The sequence below is a fragment of the Pogona vitticeps genome, chromosome 1 (genome assembly GCF_051106095.1).
Source record: "Pogona vitticeps strain Pit_001003342236 chromosome 1, PviZW2.1, whole genome shotgun sequence".
Classification (NCBI taxonomy): Eukaryota; Metazoa; Chordata; class Lepidosauria; order Squamata; family Agamidae; genus Pogona; species Pogona vitticeps.
The window spans coordinates 297,380,674-297,399,023 of NC_135783.1; the positions used below are offsets into that span (position 1 = coordinate 297,380,674).

The window sequence follows — 18,350 nt, forward strand, 5'->3', positions numbered from 1 at the left end:
AACACCCCTCCTTGGGTCTACCATAGGTTGGCACACGTGTTTGAGGCAGAGTGCCATCCCTTTAGTAGCTGTGTGAAAGAAAAAAACATCAGGTGCTGCAAGATATATAGAAGCCCTGTCATTTTCTCATGTGGCTGTAAAAGGCAGAGTTAACTGCACATACGGCATTAAGAGTACAAGCAAGGCCAAGAATATAACCCTGCTATTCTTTTCCTGAGCACCAAGTGGATAAAAAAGGGAAGTAACACTCTCCCCAACCTTCCCTGCAGAATGAAAAGTCACACTGCAACAGTCCACCATATCTCTTGTTAGGCAGTTTGCTAATGTGGAAAATTAAGTCATTGGTGGAGGTAAGAGCGCAGGAAGGCAGCAACGACTGAAACTTTATTACGATCACAGTAGACTTTAATAGTGGGCAAAAAGCCAAGTATGTGCACACTTTCTTATAAAAACAAAACCACATTCCGGCCCTTAATGGAAGGTTCTCAATTTATGTCAAAAACTATCTACATAATTTCTCAATTTTCATTTTTTCTCAAAAACAAATGCATTGAGAAGGGCTGTGCTGAACATTGGATCCCTAAACATTTCAAATTGAAGGGGCAGCACTGAAGCCCCTTTCCTTTTCAGACTCCCTTCATTCCCCATCGCCCCAGAGGGAGACCACGGCTGCGATACAAGGATATCTGCAAATGGGATCTGAGGGCCTTAGGAATGGACCTCAAACAGACGGGAAACCTTGACATCTGAGCATTCAGCCTGGAGGCAGGTGGTGCATCATGGCCTCTCCCAATTTAAAGAGACACTTGTACAGCAGGCCGAGGCAAAAAGCAAGTCCCGAAACCAGCAAAATCAGGGAGCTGGACAGGGGACAGAGATTGTATTTGTCTTCACTGTGGAATGGATTATCACTCTCAAATTGATCTTCTCAGCCACTCTAGACGCTGTTCCAAGACCACTAGACCACTACAGTATGTATTCAGAGCACATTACCATAGTCTCTTGAAACTGAAGGATGCCTATCATTTCCCATTCAAAAAGGGTAAAATGCTTCTGATCAGATCTCATAACAATCATTAAAATGTGCCTTTTTTTTTTTAGCAAAGTTGATTCTTCATGATTACTTTTGTCCTGTAAATATGAATTTTAGTCACTTCTACAGGTGTTACCGCTGGGAGGAAATCCATTGCAACAACACTTTAACTATATTTAATGGTTAATTTTTAATCCTCGTTACTTTCAACAGAATTTATCTCCAAGCAAGAGTAATTGGTATGATGATTTTTTTAACCCACAGGATGAGAGTTAACTCAAGATCTGCTTTTTGCATTTTGCTAGCTTTAATATGTGAAGCTGCTGGCTGGATAGCTCGGCAACGAAGTATGGATCACATGTTTGATTCCCCCCACTATGTGTCCCAGGAGAAGAGCCAGCCTGTGTAGCCTTGGACAAGAATCATAGTCCCAGGATGCCTTCAGAAGAAGGAAAAGCACACCACTTGAGAAATGACTTGACAGCACATACGTTTTCTTCTTATTTGACTGGGCAATAAAGTGACGATATTCAGATCTGCCTTTCTAAATGTCATCCTGATAGATTTTACTAATGCAATGCACGGGTTACTGTAGCAATATAAAATAGCTTAAACCATGCTAAAATCCATTTCTTTAATATAAAATATATTAGAATATAAAGCTGTGGAACTGCCTCTTTCATGAGTTTATGCGGTGTCCCCTCAGTACAAAAATGCACACAGTAAGCAAAATAACATCTGATTCTTTTACCAGAGTGACTGTACCAGCTATGTCTCAGTCACTTTATGTTGTTCCAGAATGCAGTCATATCTGCTACTTTCTACATGAAAGTTGGTATTTGATGTAACAACTACCCTAAAGGTATCTTCAAGGGATAAAATAGGTGACCTCTCGTAACATGGCTCTCAATATCCTGGCAGCCCAATCTGAGACTTTCCTTTGACCAATATCTAGGCTTCAAAATGGATGTGTGCCAAGCAAGATCCTCCTTATTTGTGGATACAATGGAGGTCAGAATGCTGTACCAATTACAATAATATCTGTTTCATAGCATTTAGGTCAAGAGGTTACCAGGAGCTCATTATTTCTTATGTCTAGTTCAAATGCAAGCCTTTGCTTTCAATTTCTTGGGCTTATCATCCAATTAGTCCCTGGACCTGACTACCTAAAAAGTGTTAATTCTGCATCTAGTTTTCAAAAAATTAAATGCTGAATTCTTAGTGCCTTCTCTTCTACATGTCTGTTTATTTCTAAATTGCTAAACCTGTCCATTTCACTTTTCTTATGAACAACTTATATGAGTTTGAGAAATATAAGGTAAAAATTTCTGCAAGCTGGCTAAATAGCTCTGTGAGTTAGATGTATGGTTGGGAGTTCAGGTCTCCACTGTGCCTTCCAGGAGAAGAACCAGCCAGCCTCTACAGCCTTGGGTAACCTGCACAGTCCCAAAGTTCCTCCAGAAGAAAGCCACGGTAAACCACTTCTGAGTGCTCTATACCAAGAAGGCTCACCATAAGTCAGAACTGACTTGATGGCATGTTGTTGTTATTATTATTTAAAAAATTTCTCAGTCAAAAAGAGTAAATATCTGTGAAGCTGGGATTCTGCAAGAAAAAATTGCTTAGATTTTAGAACATGGGTCATTAAAGCAGGGCGAGGCAACTTGTGGTTTGTATTTTTAAAGCCTTTTAAAGGCAATCCCACAAATCTCTCAACTGGGGTGTGGGATCCAGCCTATGTCCATTGAAATTGCCTGCTCCTGATTAACAGGCTCTAATTAAAACTCTTACAAAGTATTACATGCAAATTCAGTTCTGCGTGAGACAAAAAGATTGCATCATCCATATAATTCAATGTGCTGAGTTTGGCAACTTATTGGTGCAGCTATTTTGAGCTGGAGACTGAGTGATACTCAGTTATGCTCATGCTGTTTTGGCTTGTCTAGAAGCCAAAAATCCTAGGGATGTGAATCTTTCCTTGATTCATCTTCACATGTTAAAAAGAGAGAACTCTCCCCACCTCCTCTATTGTTGTGAGATGGTGTCCTTTTTGTTTTGACTTGTTTTGATAAGTCCTAGAGAAAACGTGCACTCTTTTATAAGCATTTTGGTGCATTTCTGTAAAATATGCAGTTAGAAAATTAACAGTTTCCTTGTTGCCTAAAATAAAAAAGTAGCATAGGACAGGTTGTTTGTATCTTTGTGGTCAATCTTCCTGCCCTGTTATGCCTGCATGCCTGTTTCCTTAGCTGCTTAGATGGAAAAGACCCTAGTTTTCTCCAGTTTTTTACAAGTTATACTTTGTACAACTTTTTTTGGTGGGGGGGAAACCTTACGGAAGAGAAATACTGTAAACTCTTGACATCTCAGTATTTTGCTGGAGCACAGACCTTGCAATGAGGCTGGAAAAGATGAGGTGCCCATATTCAACTGGAGACTCAACAGCAATGTGATTTCTTCAAGTCCTGACAGAATGTTTCACTTGCTACTTAAAAGGAAGGAATTATTCTGCTTGTCCTTTTCTGTACATTTGCCAGACCCTTCTCAACATGGATATTTAGAAAAGGCACAGCGTGTTTTAAGCTTAAATCAGGAGTAACACAACATTCACCGCCAGGATCCTTATTGTTGTTTTTAATCCCTTTGCTGTCAATGTCCAACAAGGTACAGGTATTTCCTTTCTTCACTATGTGGCTAAGCTTGCAGCTGTTTTCATAAGGGTCTCTATAGAAGAGGAACAAATGGCTGTTCAGAGCAAGAAATTGTTTTGTCCAACACAACCCCTGGAAAGATGACTTTTCATAGAAAAATCAAGATCATTATTTCTGTTAAGCACTCAAGAAACCATTTTGCTCTTGAGACACTATACACACATGCTGTTCACTCCTAGAGGGCCATTTTCAGACAGATTAAAGATAACTACCGCCTAAGACAACTAAAGAACAGGGTTCACCTGCTCACATTAAAGGGGCGGCAACTGGAAATGCTGGCGCAGACTGCCAGTTGTATTGGTGGACTGGCTCCCCCATCAGTTAGATCTATCCTTAACCCAGCAGGAAAAAAACAATAACCAACATCTGGTCACAAGTACTGTATTATGAATCAAGCAGGAGCTCTGAAAGAAAGAATTGCTTTGGAATCATGATGAGGACCGCAGGACACAACAACAGGACTGCTGGGAGCACATCTGATTCTACTGTACTTTTAAAAAACAAAACAAGGCTGTGGCAACACAAAATGACAGGTTTTCCTTCTAAATTGAAAAGCAACTTCTGGAAAGAGAGAAATAATAATGTACAATTCCCTCAGCTGCCTTGTAACCTCATTTTCCCGAGCTGAGGTCTAGACAGACACTGGCTGCCTCAAAAACGTGCCCCTAAATAATAAGAATCCATTTTCCCCCAGTGTTTTGTTATTTCTCCAAATTACATTAGGGGAGCCAGGTGATGTTTTATAAACCTAAAATTTACAGAGAAAACCCAATCTGAAAATCCAGAAATTGGGCAGAAAAGAACTAATTTGTGCAAAGAAAAACTTGGTTTGTACTTCAAAATCTTTATCACTGAATTAGTGAAAAGAGTGGCTGCATGAGAAGCTTTTGATCTTTACTTGGGTTGGAAATATGTTTGAAAAACTAAATAGTATGGATTGCCAATTATCTGTCTCTGAAAAGAAGCATACTATCATATCTGACAGTGTTATGCTAGATAAGATTTGTATGGGAAAACAAAATACCCATTATAGTCTGCATCTTCTCTAAAGCACCCCACACCTTTGTCAGTGGGGTTTGCTTCTGTGACTATTTAGAATAGTGTACTAGTTACAAACCTACCAGTCGGATAGTGTATCCTTAAAAAAGGTAAAGGTTCCCCTTGACAATTTTTTTTGTCCAGTCGTGTCCGACTCTAGGGGGCGGCGCTCATCCCGCTCTTCAAGCCATAGAGCCAGCGTTTGTCCGAAGACAATCTTTCCGTGGTCACATGGCCAGTGTGATTTAGACACGGAATTCTGTTTACCTTCCCACCGAGATGGTACCTATTTATCTACTCGCATTTGCATGCTTTCGAACCGCTAGGTTGGCGGGAGCTGGGACAAGCGACGGGCGCTCACTCCGTTGCGTGGATTCGATCTTACAACTGCTTGGTCTTCTGACCCTGCAGCACAGGCTTCTGCGGTTTAGCCCACAGCGCCACCACGTCCCTTAGTGAGCTATAATCTAGTAATAGTCCGCTGTAATGCACTCTATGACTCTGCCTTTAAAGATAGTTTAGAAACAGCTGTTAGATCTGCAAACAAAATATAAACTTAAATTGACACTAGAATCATGTTTCTGATGCTGCACCAGTTGCTCTTGGTCCAAATGCAATTCCTGGCCCAATTCAAAGTACTCGTTTTGATTCTTAATGTCCACAAAGTTTACTTTTAAAAAAAATCTGTCCCACATATAACTACCCTATTGCCTCTCAATGAGCTCCTGCTATGAGACAAGGATGGTGGCACCAGGGAGAGGTGCTTCCAAAGGGAGCACACCGATTATGGAATTCTTCCCTTAAAGAGGTCTGTCTGGTCTCTCAGGCATATTTGAGGGCCCTGCTACTGGAATGAAGCCATGCTAAACAAGTTAGCACATATGAAAAAGGAGGAGCGGCAATATTCAGTGAGCCTCTGGCATGTTCAAAATATGGTAGGATTTTTCCTCCCTCAGGTGTACTGAAAGGAAAGAAGTATCTGTAAAGGTACTCGTCATGAAAACAATCCAAACAATTTTTTCAAAAAAATCTCCTAAATTAAACCTTAGAGGTTAGGAAAGAAAAACTTCTAGGCCAGTTTAAAGTCTCCATACATATATTGCATATGTCATGTATTTTTGGCATTGTACAGATCTCACACATCAAGATTCTTCTACAAAATAAAAAAAACACATTCGCTTAAGAGAAGAGTGAAATGGACACTATCCTGGTGAGTTCAAATCACTGAACAGGGCAGTACAATCAGTGTGGGAAGGTTTGTGAAGTTGCTAGAACTTCTCCTTTGTATCCCTGCTCATAATCAATGTTCACCCCATATAGAATCCACTTCCTGGCTTTATGGCCCACAGAAGGATGTTTCAAAAAATCTGCAGTAAGCATTTAAAGGCTGTAATCCATGCTCTCCAGCCAAGGAATGTTTCACTATGAAAGGTTACTTGATGCTTCAGCAATCAAACTAAGAACAAGTTTGACTCCTGAACCACAAACATGCTTACTTGAACCAGCTTCTGAAGACTGCAGTCTTTACCCTTTGGAAACGAACACTAAATTCTGCTCCAAATGTAGTTGCTGATTGACATTGACACTGTATCTCACCTATTGCTTCAGAGGTGGAAAGAGGCAATCAATGGTGATCTTCTGTCCCCTACAGACTTGAAGGAGCAAGAAGACAGAAGTGTACAACAGACACAACATGTTCATTTGCTCTGCTTGAGGTTTCAATAGTCAGAAAGCTGCCTGAATTTTCCCCTTTCCTTCATCCATTCATACCTCTTCTAAATGAGCCTTTCATAACTCAACTGTTGCCAATATCTGCATGAGCACTCAGTTAAAAGCTTCCCATTCCATCATTTTGGAAGTTCTTCTTTGTAATGCATTCCATAAACATGCATTTAACTGGAAGTCCACCCCACTGTCAAGCAGATGAATTCCAACCACAGCCTTTGTTGTTGGCAGCTCTCATTCCCTTCTGTCCCTACCCCCCCCCCCAATGATGCCTCCTTGCCTTTACTGAACTATATCCAATATTTATGGCTAGTTTTGTGTCAGCAGATGACCTGAAGCCATAGATGAAACTTTATACACTTCTCTAAGAAAAACAGCAGCCAGCTTCCACAACTGGAAAAAACAACATAAGAATAGACTCATCATTGTTTTCATCTCTACCTATTGAGAGGGGTTATGAAAGAACTCATCCAGTATTTCCACTTCCTGATCAGATGCAATGCCTGCAATCCAAAGGATCCTTTTTAACAGGCAAGCATCTGCCTGCATGCTCCAGGCATCTAATTTCTCCTGGCCACAGGAGCAAACTGAATTCATATTGGTAGCTGCTCCAGAAATATCTCTCACGTTCCTGAAGTGTTAAATGACCTGTGTCAGAAGTCATGTCCTTGATCAAGGTTCAATATGCCAGTCTTGTACTGCAGCCTACATTTTACAAACACAGAGACAAATGAACATTCATGGGGCAACAGAAAAACAAAACATCAGAGGCAGATTAACCAAGCTTCTGCAGGACCAGTGAAGTGGGACATCCCAGTTTCTAGGCAATCATCTGAACCTCCAGGTGCATGAAATTCGTCACATCATAAGCAGCAGCAACTTTATGTTAGGCAATGATTCTCTCTTCCCCCAATGCCAAGCCTGAACAAGACAGTCAAATTTCTCTCTTTAATCACATGACAGATCTGTAGGTCTTCCCTGCACAAGGTCTTCTAGAATGGATGTGGGTCACAGCCGCTGTCGATATCTGAAGAAGGCCCATATGGCAGCTACTGTTATTGCCAGCCCAGGCACCAAAATCACAGCCAAGGGAATGCCTCCTGCCTCTCCATCCCCTCGGTGGCTTGAAGGACCATTCTGGGGCACCTGCTGCAATTGGAAAAGAAGAGACGCATTACAGGCATTACATCACAGCAAGAAATGGCAGCAGTCTTTCAGGGATGTGCATTTCTCAAACCATCCAACATCCACCAGTTGGGAAGCTGGAAAATTCTGCTCCAAGTTAATCTTCAATGAAGCAGCGAAATTCATTAACTCTTGATAGCTTGCACACGTATTATACTGTGATGAGAATTCTCTAACTTACATATTTTAAACATACTTTTCCTGTAGTCAACATCACATGCTTTAATGTATTTTTTGAACAGAATACACCAAGGCATGTATGCCAACTACTAGTGAATTACCTTTCTCCTTTCTTTATGACAACCATAAATATGTCTTCCTTAACCACAATTCTTCCATAAAGCTTTTAATAAAATTAATCCGTCTAATCAAACAATTTTATCCACAACCACACTAAGATACATGTACCTTGTGTTTATCCTTGGCCATGCATCGCATTTCTACACTGCTTCTTTGGAACAGGATCCTGCTTTCTTTATTGCTAGAAAGTATTTCCCATAATAAAGACACCCACAAGGTGATTTTTTTTTTTTTTGCTTGTCCAATTCATGTTATTTTCCAAGCATTTACAGAGCTGTACCCAGACCAGCATCCTCTGTATGTGCTGGACTACAGTAATCTTGTTCCCCAATAGCTAAGGTACTTGGACATCACAGGAAATTCCAACACATCTGGAAAGTGCAGTTTTCAAGGGGGAAATCTCCTTTGCCATGTTAAGAAACCCATGGAGTCTTGTGGAGATTATCTATCACTCTGCAAGGGCCCTTCCACAACTTCTTTCAATATCTAGCCGCCTAGAGTGGTCACAACTGACTAGATAGGCGGGGTATAAATGAAATAAATAAAATAAAAAAATAAATCTGTTTTTTCCTCAGAGTTGAAAAGGCACTAGCAAAGTTGCAAGGAACAACACAATGAACTGAAAATGTTAATGTTTAATATGTCTGTAATCACAAATAGTCATCTCCAAGGAGCAGTCCAAAGGCTGCAGTCTTTCAGGCAATAGTGCCAAATCTCAGGAAGTAGAAAATACACACCCTGTGCTGAACCTTTAATGAAACATTGTTGCCTGCATTCCTGAACAGATCCACAGCATGCTGGTGCAGCATGTTCTTCAGCTCCTTGCCATTAACCTGTGGGAGGTAAAACACAGATCTATGAGAGCCATTTTAGGTTGAACAATTTTAATCACAACTTGACAAGCTAGCTTAGGCTGGGGAATCACTAACCGATGAACTACAGGCTTAGGTACTAAGAATACTTTTTTTGTTTCTCTTATTTCAGAAATTGGACGGTAACATGTAGCACATCCTAAATGTTTGGAGGGTTTCACATTTTTTTCCTTTCCTTTTTTTTCCGTAATTTACTACTAATAGTAGTAAAAATGCTTCCTATTAAGGCAGTGTGAACATTTTACGTTTGTTCTCAACACGAAACATTCTCTTTAAAAACTGAATGCAAGCATCTAAAAGCATGAAACAAAATAGGAACCCAATCAACTCTGAAATGTGGTAAATGATAAGGTGTGGTAAATTAGATCGCAAACCCAAGGTTCTTGCCCCCTGCTGATGCAGGCCTTGCCGGCTCCATCCAGTGGCAAGCAAGGTCATTTCTGTATGAATCAGCTCTTGGCAGCTAAGGTGATTTTCTCTTGATGGAGGTTTTAATTTGGTTAGTGCTGATATGTGCCTTAATTTGTTTTTTTTTTAATTGATATTTGTTTACGTCTCTATTCTACCTCTTTGTTACGTCATCTGTATTTTATCACTAGCTGAAGGAAGCACTAATTTTAGTGGAATATCAGGACAAATATCTATCAATAAATGTTCACTTACCTGGGAGAAAGTATCACAAAACAACAACAACAGCAACTGCTTCTGAGTAACCAGGCACAACACAGGGATAGGCAAAGTGTGGCTTTCCAGCTATTGTTGGACTGCAGCTCTCATCAGTGTAGTCAATAGTAAGCAGCGCTAGGAAATGCAGTCCAACAAGATCTATAGTAAGGACGTAATTTATACAGTGGTGCCTCGCATAGCGATCGCTCCATATAGCGATGAAATTGCTTTGCGATGGACTTTTTGCCATCGCAAGAGCAATCGCTTTGCGATGGTCCCTATGGGGACCATTTTCGCACAGCTGATCGGCGGTTTCAAAATGGCCGCTGGAAAAACAAAATGGCCGCCCGCTGTTTTGCCTCGCTTTAGAAGCACTGAAAATGGCTCCCCCTATGGAGGATCTTTGCTTTAAAGTTAGTTTTTAGCCCATAGGAACACATTGAAGGGGTTTCAATGTGTTTCTATGGGCTTTTAAAATTCGCTTAGCAGCGATTTTTGCTGCATGGATTAACATCGCTAAGCGAGGCACCACTGTACTTGCAAAAGTTCTTGTCCTCTGAGAAGACGGGGGTTGAGCCACCTTTTTGAAAAAATTATAAACCTCTGCAACTTTAAAGTCCTATTTTGGTCCTGCATAAAAGCTAAAAGACCAGGGCTTTTCATCAATAGCAACATTGGCAAAAAAACACTTGTTCTTATACAAAATCCTTTTGGCACAAAAATGATGTATTTTACATAAAATATTCTGCACAAAATATAACCTTTTTTGTGCAAAATGCAAGGTGTTACAAAATTGTAATGATCCTTTCCCAAAAATGTTTCAAAATATGAAAAATGCACAGTCTCAAACTCTCACCCAGTGGAAAGAAAACATTTGAAATTGTTTGTTCATGCCTATGAGAAAATATATCTTGAATTTGAATACAAGCAGCACTGTGTGCCATAATTCCAGCAAATGGTGCCACCGAATCATGCCAGTTTTATTAAATTATTATTCTAACCTTTATGTTTCAATAGAAATTATGATCTGGTCATAAATCACTATCTCCAGGGGGAAAAAAGCATATAAGCAGCACCCTTTAGATCACAACTGCAGAAATGGGAAAATCTTAGCATATCTTTGGTTCAGAGAAAACAACACATGTAATTGTGACACACCAACTTCAGGTTTTTTTGCTGCTGTAATTTCCTTTTAATTCTTCTAGCTTCTGAATTAGTGGGCAGAATCCTATTACATACACCAGCATTAGTCAAATGGCACAAACCATAATAGCAGCTGCCAGCTAAGGAATCAAGATTTCATGTACCAAATCATAAAAGCCCTTGAAAACAAGCTTCTACTTCTTAACTAACAGGAATCTGATTTATACCACTTGATTTATACCAGCATACACAAGTAAAAAGATTCTGGTCAATGTGAATTTAATTGCTTTTGGACTCATTTTTTTCTGACGCTTTTGCTGTATATGTTTTATTATTTTAAAAGTTTTACTGTGTTTTAGGCTGCTTTGGAAGAATTTTATTTAGAAAAATAGCCTATAAACTGGGTAAAATAACAACACATTGTGTGCAAGGATGATGCAGTATTAAGTAAACAGTTCAGTAGAAGGAATGCCCTGTGTCAGAATATACTAGAAAAAACTATGAGTACTATAGTGCACTAATCATACTACGCACCTACTGGAAAGTGATAATCAAATTCAACACAGAGGTGTGTACACAATACATTATCAGTGTGCAAGAGAATCTGCAATGTGAGGCTATGCTCCCAGCCTTCCTGGTACAAATCAAGACTCGTGACATACCAGAAATGTAAGGTTTGTTTCCTGTTGGAGGCAAATAAATCCATACCTCCAAGTGGAAGAAAAACATTATGAACTCACCAGGGAATTTTCTTTCCTTCATTCCAGAGGCAGATGAAGTTATAGGCAGGGTGGATTTGGTCTACCTTTGGAAACGGGGATAAATTATTTCATGCACTTGTCACAAAATAAACTTACATGGAGAACGAGACAAAGCCTGAGCCAAGGGAAGAAACCTAATTGAGATTGATGGAACTGTACGAAGTTTCAAAAACTTCATCTTGAAACAATTTTGCTGAACAAACTTGAACTACTCACTGTTAAAATTCTATCTCCTTCTTGCAGGCGCCCATCAAGTGCAGCAGCACCATTTTCTTTGATCCGACTAACGTAGATGCCAGTGTCATTCGCGATGTGCTGTTGGTCTATCCCGCCGACTATATTAAATCCTAGGCCTAAGGAGCACAGCAAATTAATTAGAAATGAGGATGTCCAAGCCTAGAAATAAAACACGATACATACCATTCCTTTCTATGTTGTGCCAAAGTAGGCATTATTTTAATTGTGCAGTTAGCAATCTCACCCAAGTTTTTAAAAAAATAATATGAGATACAAGAGGGGAATTGTCATGAGGTCCACAACATGAAAAGAGGCTTCCCCTTTCCCTCCTGTGTTGCAGTGCAAATGAAATGGTTCAGTGTGGCAAAACAGGAGCTCCCATCAGCTGCAATGGAAGCATTTCCCGCCAGTATTACCCTGAAAATAAGCCCTAACCTAAAAATAAGCCCTAGTATGATTTTTCAGGATGCTTGCAATATAGGCCTACCCAAAAATTAGCCCCAGTTAAGTGAAACCCTGCCCTCCACCATTGTGCAGCAACCAGAAGATGACATGAATGCATTTGAAGAAATGTAAATTGTTGTACATGAAAAAAATCCCCTAAAAATAAGCCCTAATGTGTTTTTTGGAGCAAAAATTAATATAAGACCCTGTCTTATTTTGGGGAAAACATGGTAATTGCCAGGGTGGTGTGAGATTTTCACCAGGGTTATACCCTGGAAGAAAAGGATTAAGTTCTCTCCACCATTGGAATCTTGATAAAAATTCCTATTTTTGCCAGCTTTTTTCTTTTCCAAAAATTCAGGAATGACTGCCAGCAGCACAACTGACGTAATATTAATTTCGGCTAGAGATGGGCAGTTCATGCCGGTTCATTTCTCAGCCAAACAGATATTTGGCACTTCAAAGCCCCACCTCCTCCAGCCAGCATCCACTCAGAGGCAGCAGCCTGGCTCCCTGCATCTCTACTTTTGGTCATATACTCATCATAGAATCATGAAGTTGGAAGGGCCTATCAGGTCCTCAAGTCCCATTTCCTGCTCAATGCAGGAATACAAATCAAAGGATATCTGCCAGGTGATTGTCTAAATTTCTCTTGAATGCCTCCAGTGTTGGAGCACTCACCACCTCTTGAAGTAATTAACTCCACTGCCATACTACTCTAACAGTTAGGAAGTTTTTGCTGATATTTAACTGAAATCTGGCTTCCTATAACTTGAGCCCATTGTTGCATGTCCTGTACTCTGGGCTGATTGAGAACATACCTCACCCCTCCTCTACATGACAACCTTTCAAGTATTTGAAAAGCGGTATCATATCACTCCTCTGTCTTCTTTTCTCAAAGCTAAATATGCTGTGTTCTCTCAGTGGTTCCTCACAGGGCTTGGCTTCCAGCCCTCTGATCATTCTTGTTGCCCTCTTACTTGTTCCAATTTGTCAGCATCCTTCTCGAAGTGTGGTGTCCAGAACCGTACACAGTCCTCAAGATGAGGCCTAACTGGTGCCAAATAGAGGGGAACTAGCACATTGCGAGATTTGGAAACTATACTTCACTCTAAAATGGCATTTGCTTTTTTTGTAGCCACATCACACTGTTGGCTCATATCCAGCTTGTGATCTACAACAATTACAAGATCCTTCTCACTTATAGTATTACTGAGCCAGGTATCCCCCATTTTCTAACGGTGTGTTTGGTTTCTTTTTCCTAGGTGCAGAACTTCGCATTTATTCCTGTTGAATTTCATTTTGCTGTTTTTGGCCAAGTGATAAAGCCTATCAAGATATTTTTGATTTTTTTTTGTCTTCCAGCTATTCCACTCAATTTTGTGCCATCTGCACATTTGATTAGCATTCCCTGAACCCCCTGATCCAGGTCATTAATAAAAATGTTGAAGAGGACTTATCCCACTTGTTACCTCCTCCCAGTTTAAGAAAGAAACTATTACTCATCACCCTCCAAATACAATTCTGCAGCCCACTGTATATCCACCAGACACCTCTGCAGTTCTTCTCAACCCATGTCATGGGTCGTTAACAGTGGCCTTTCTGGTGGGCGTGGTCCTGATCCGAGGACAGATGAAAGGGCAACATGATAAATAGGAGACAGGTTGTATCTAAGGTCTTCACTCCTGTTGAGTGAGGGATTTTCTATATGCACATGTATGGCCTTCTATATGCACATGTATGGCCTTCCTGACTCTCTCAAATCACCCATCTTCTCGATCCAAAATGAGTACATCTTGGTCATCAAATGAGTGATGAGAAGATAAATGAGCATGTTGCTCAGCACTGGGAAGTGTCTAAGGTTTTCTAAGTACAGTACAGTATAGCCAGCCTTTTACTTAGCAAGAAATATACTGACAACAAATGTACAAGACAGAGACGGTCAAACCACCATGAAAGAAATATGGAGCAAAACCACGGCATTAATCACCTGCAAGAAACCTGCAACAGGAAAGTCAGTCAGTAGGAAGGAGATCCACCTTTGTTCAGGTGGAGATTCTGTGCAACCTCCTTTGACTGAAACAAAGGAAAAAAACCCAGTCTACATATCTACCGTGTTTCCCCGAAAAAAGACAGGATCGTATATTAATTTTTGCTCCAAAGACACAGTAGGGCTTATTTTCAGGGGATTTTTTTTTCATGTACAACTATCTAAATTTATTCAGATACAGTCATATCATCTTCTGCTTGCTGCACAATGTTGGAGTGTGGGGTTTCACTTAACTAGGGCTTATTTTTGGGGGTAGGGCTTATATTACGAGCATCCTGAAAAATCATACTAGGGCTTATTTTCAGGTTAGGTCTTATTTTCGGGGAAACAAAATATAAGCTAAAATTGCTGAGTAGTTTGTTTCAGAAATGTCTCTCTTTTCAGACTCATATGTATGCAATTACTATCATATAACTTATCTCCCTGTTGACTTAGTGTACTAGAAATGTCCTCTCCACAGAACACCAATATTTATGAGGCATTTTCTGCAAAATAACAACTAAAGATATGTACAATAGAAACAACTGTATGTAAAAAAACAAACTCTGAGAACCGTAGACAGAAGAAAAAGAACTATCAGATATACACAGCATTTGGGGGGGAAAAAAACTAAAACAGCAAGTTTTCCTCACATGATCAGTCAGCTGACCTCAGGTGCAGATTTATTTTTAAATTTAAAACCTTTCAAGAATGGAACACACAGCTGCTTTACAGCCATTTGGCAATCTTCTAAATCTAAAAAATTATTTAAATAATGCTTTAAATCCATCACTAGATGTCACTAGTACAGTAGATGTCACTAGTAATAGACAAATAACTTATTTTCCCCCACCACCCTTTTTAAATGTTTTTGTGCTTTATGTTTCTATGACACACAGCTCAGTGCTTCAAGTTTTAAAGTAGTCATTTAACTTTCTTTATTGGGAATATGTATGGGGTGGAAAGGTATTGCATTAGTCAATTAAAAGCAACCATCACAAGAAATATTGATTTAAAAACCCAATAAAAGCAATGCTATTGAGACAGTATTATATAAAATCAGCAACACTGCTAAATTAAACAGTAATCATCATGATCCAAACTTATTAAAAGGTGGCCTGAACTTCATTTTCTTCCAATGCAAATGAGGACTGGACTAGCTGCATTTAGTATATGTGCTCTTAAATAAAAGCCAAGATTTGAACGATGACCAAGAATATGGCACACCAATGATTCCTTGATTTGCCTTCTTTCCCAGAGTGTCCTTCTCCATTACATTACAATAACAATTGTGTGTCATTACATCAATTCAGACTCATGGCAACCTTTCTCAGGGTCTTCTAGTTATAAAGCACTCCTCCTCCTCCTGAGGAACTCTGAGACTGTCTAGCTTGCTCAACACAACACAGGCTGGTGCTTCTCCTAGGAGAAAGTATCATCAACTCACCCTCCAGCTTGGGGAACCCATCTCATTACTCTACCTAGGTGTGTGATATTCTACCCTGATCCATTTTTCTCATTCTCATTGCTATCCCTGCCAAATCTGATGGTAGTAAACAGGGATGTTGGCAAATCTTTGTGTTCGAGTCCCAAGTCCAAGACTTTGGTACCAAGTCCTAAACCCCAAGCCCCATGTCCAAGTCCTTATTAAAAGCAAGTTTATTCCCCCAGAAAAAAAAGAGATGGGGGTGTGTGAGTCCCAAGTCATGAGTTAAGTCATTGGTAAAAATCCAAGTTGAGTTAATGCTGTGAATTAAATCTGGCTTGATAGCGAGTCCTGCAACTTGAGCCCCCATTCCTGGTAGTAAACACTACATCCCATATTTTTACTTCTCCCACACACACACACACACACACAGCAAAACTTGCATTTGTGGAAGCTCCCTCCCCTGCATGACTCTACTTTAAAGTAAAATGATGAAGCCCAGGGCATCAGACCTGAGTTCCAAAAACAATAACAACACCTGTCACCTGTTCTGCAAAAAAAAACCAAAAAAAAAAAACCAAGCTTAGCAGTGGGTTCATTTGTTAGTCTATTGAGAAGAAATGCTCCATACATAAGTGTGGTCCAGACCCAATCAGATGCCAACTGCACTGTGCATAGGAAAAGGTTCTCGTGTGTTATCTTTTGGATCCCCCATGGACAGCTGAGCACAAGGGTTTGTCAACACTTGTCTCCTTTGAAGAACACCTTGGAAGAAGTTCGCATCCTATAATTAGTCCATCTAATGCTCCCATTTGCAGTACTGTAGAAGAGCCCTGACAACTATAGATGAGCAGAGAGATATACAATCTGGAAGAACTTTCCATGGAAAAACGTAACATTGAACACTTCCATTTCTATCTCTGCTTCTCTCTTTCTCACTGTATCCTCACAACGACCTTGTGAGGTAGATTCTTACAACCATTTGAGAATCTGAATCTCTCCAAGTCCCAGACCAAACACTTCAGCCTCTTTTATCTTGCCGGCTCCCTCTTACACATATCATCAGCTCGGAAATAACGTCCATTGCGTTGTTTGTGAGGGGCCTGCTCCTAAATCAAGAGTGCCCTTTTCTTGCTGTTTCACCAAACAGCCACAGAAAGGGGAGCAGCAGCCTTCTGAAAGTTTCCTCTACAAAAGGCAACAGAAAGATGGGACTTATTCTACAAATAGTTTGAGTCATCAGACATCGTTTGAAGAACATGCACTAAAATGAGAACTTAAATCTGGAAGGCAGAAAATAGTAAAAAGAGCAATTTGGAATTTTGATACGGCAATATGTATAGAATGGATATTAGTATGTCATTGTTTCTCCTCTTCCCCTTAACCTCAATCCCTTTTTCTTTCCTGTTACCCTATGTTAAAAATAAATTATATATATATATATATGAAAGTTTCACTGCAAAACGCATGTCAGGGTTCGCCTCAGTGTTCAGTCAGAATAAGTGGAGTGGATAGAGAAACTCGTTAAGACTTGGGCTCAACTCCCTGCTTCCCGTTGGGCACTTGCTGAAGAATGGCCATGGAAAATGCACTCCTTAAATCTCTCACCTCTTAAAGAGTTGGGTGCGATTTGGCAGCACATAACAAATACGAACCGTCCAATACATTCCTCACTTAGAGGGGGGGGGGGGGAATACCTTGAAATCTTTCCTATTTTTAAAAAATCACAACTACTCTTTCCAGAAAGGGGGGGGCAGGTTTGCCTCCCTCCGCGCTTTGACTCTGTCCCCCGAAGAAGGCTGATCTCTTCTTCCCCAGAAGGGAGGGAGGCAAGGCCATCGCCCCCTCGCCTTCAGGAGACCTCTGCCAAGCTTCAGACGGCCTTGCCTGTGGGCGCAGGATGCGAAGTCCGAGCCGCCTCCTTCTTCGGCTGCCACGGAAGGGAGCGATCCGAGGCACCCAAGTTGGGGACGGTCCCCGCGGCCCATAGAGGATCCCACCCTCTCGCCCACGTCCCCCTGAAGAAGAGATTTACCGCCGCGGCTCTGCAAAGCTCAAGCCTTTTGGGGGGGGGCGTGGGGGGGCGGGCGGAGCCCCGGGAGGGACACCCAGCAGGCCTCAGCCTGGCACTTTCGTGCTGAACCTGAGGAGGCCAGCCAGAGTTGCTCGGTGTGCGTGTGCGTAGGGAAGTCCCGCGAAGGCCACTCGATCTCCTCAGCTCGAGGCAGCGCCTCCACCCCCCCCTTTTCCCCAATACCTTTTTTAAAAGAAAACTTTCTTGCCTGAGGGTCCTCGGGTGAGATTGATCACTTCCTCGGAGAGAAGACACTCCACGCCCCCGTTCATACTTTGCGGCCTTAGGAGACGAGGCTCTTCCTGGCTACCTGCCCCCCCTCCGCGATCGAGCCTCCCCCAACCCTAACCCCCTCAGCTGTCCCAGTCCCGGGCACGTTTTGAAGGTGAAATTGCCCGATCAAAGCCGAAGCAGCACCACTTTCAGTTTCATCAGCCGCATAACAGGAAGAAAGGGGGCGGCCGCGGAGGACTCTGGGCTTGGTAGTCCTATGGGGCTTTTTGCGACTGCTGCTCCTCGCTCCGCTTCCCTCAGGCATCCTTCCTCAGCCATTGTGTTTCTAATCTAACCTGATTTTAACAATGCAATTTTATGCCTCCTCAGGTTATTGAGGGGCCCCCACATTGCTCTGAGGGCCCTATTTCCGTGGCAAGGGTGTTGTGGACTACAGTATAATGGAAATCTTTTGTACATAATGCCCAAAGAA

General features: G+C 41.1%; 1 protein-coding gene across 1 annotated transcript; it reads right to left on the reverse strand.

The window, feature by feature from the left end:
- Nucleotides 1–5,860: 5,860 nt before the first annotated feature.
- SYNJ2BP (synaptojanin 2 binding protein) lies at nucleotides 5,861–18,109 on the reverse strand. Its single transcript, XM_020788461.3, has 4 exons — nucleotides 17,853–18,109; nucleotides 11,651–11,787; nucleotides 8,730–8,825; nucleotides 5,861–7,656 (listed from the first exon to the last, which is right to left on the reverse strand). Exons 1-4 carry the CDS (start codon nucleotides 17,914–17,916, stop codon nucleotides 7,516–7,518), a joined length of 438 nt encoding a protein of 145 aa, XP_020644120.1. The 5' UTR covers nucleotides 17,917–18,109; the 3' UTR covers nucleotides 5,861–7,515.
- Between the last annotated feature and the right edge of the window lie 241 nt (nucleotides 18,110–18,350).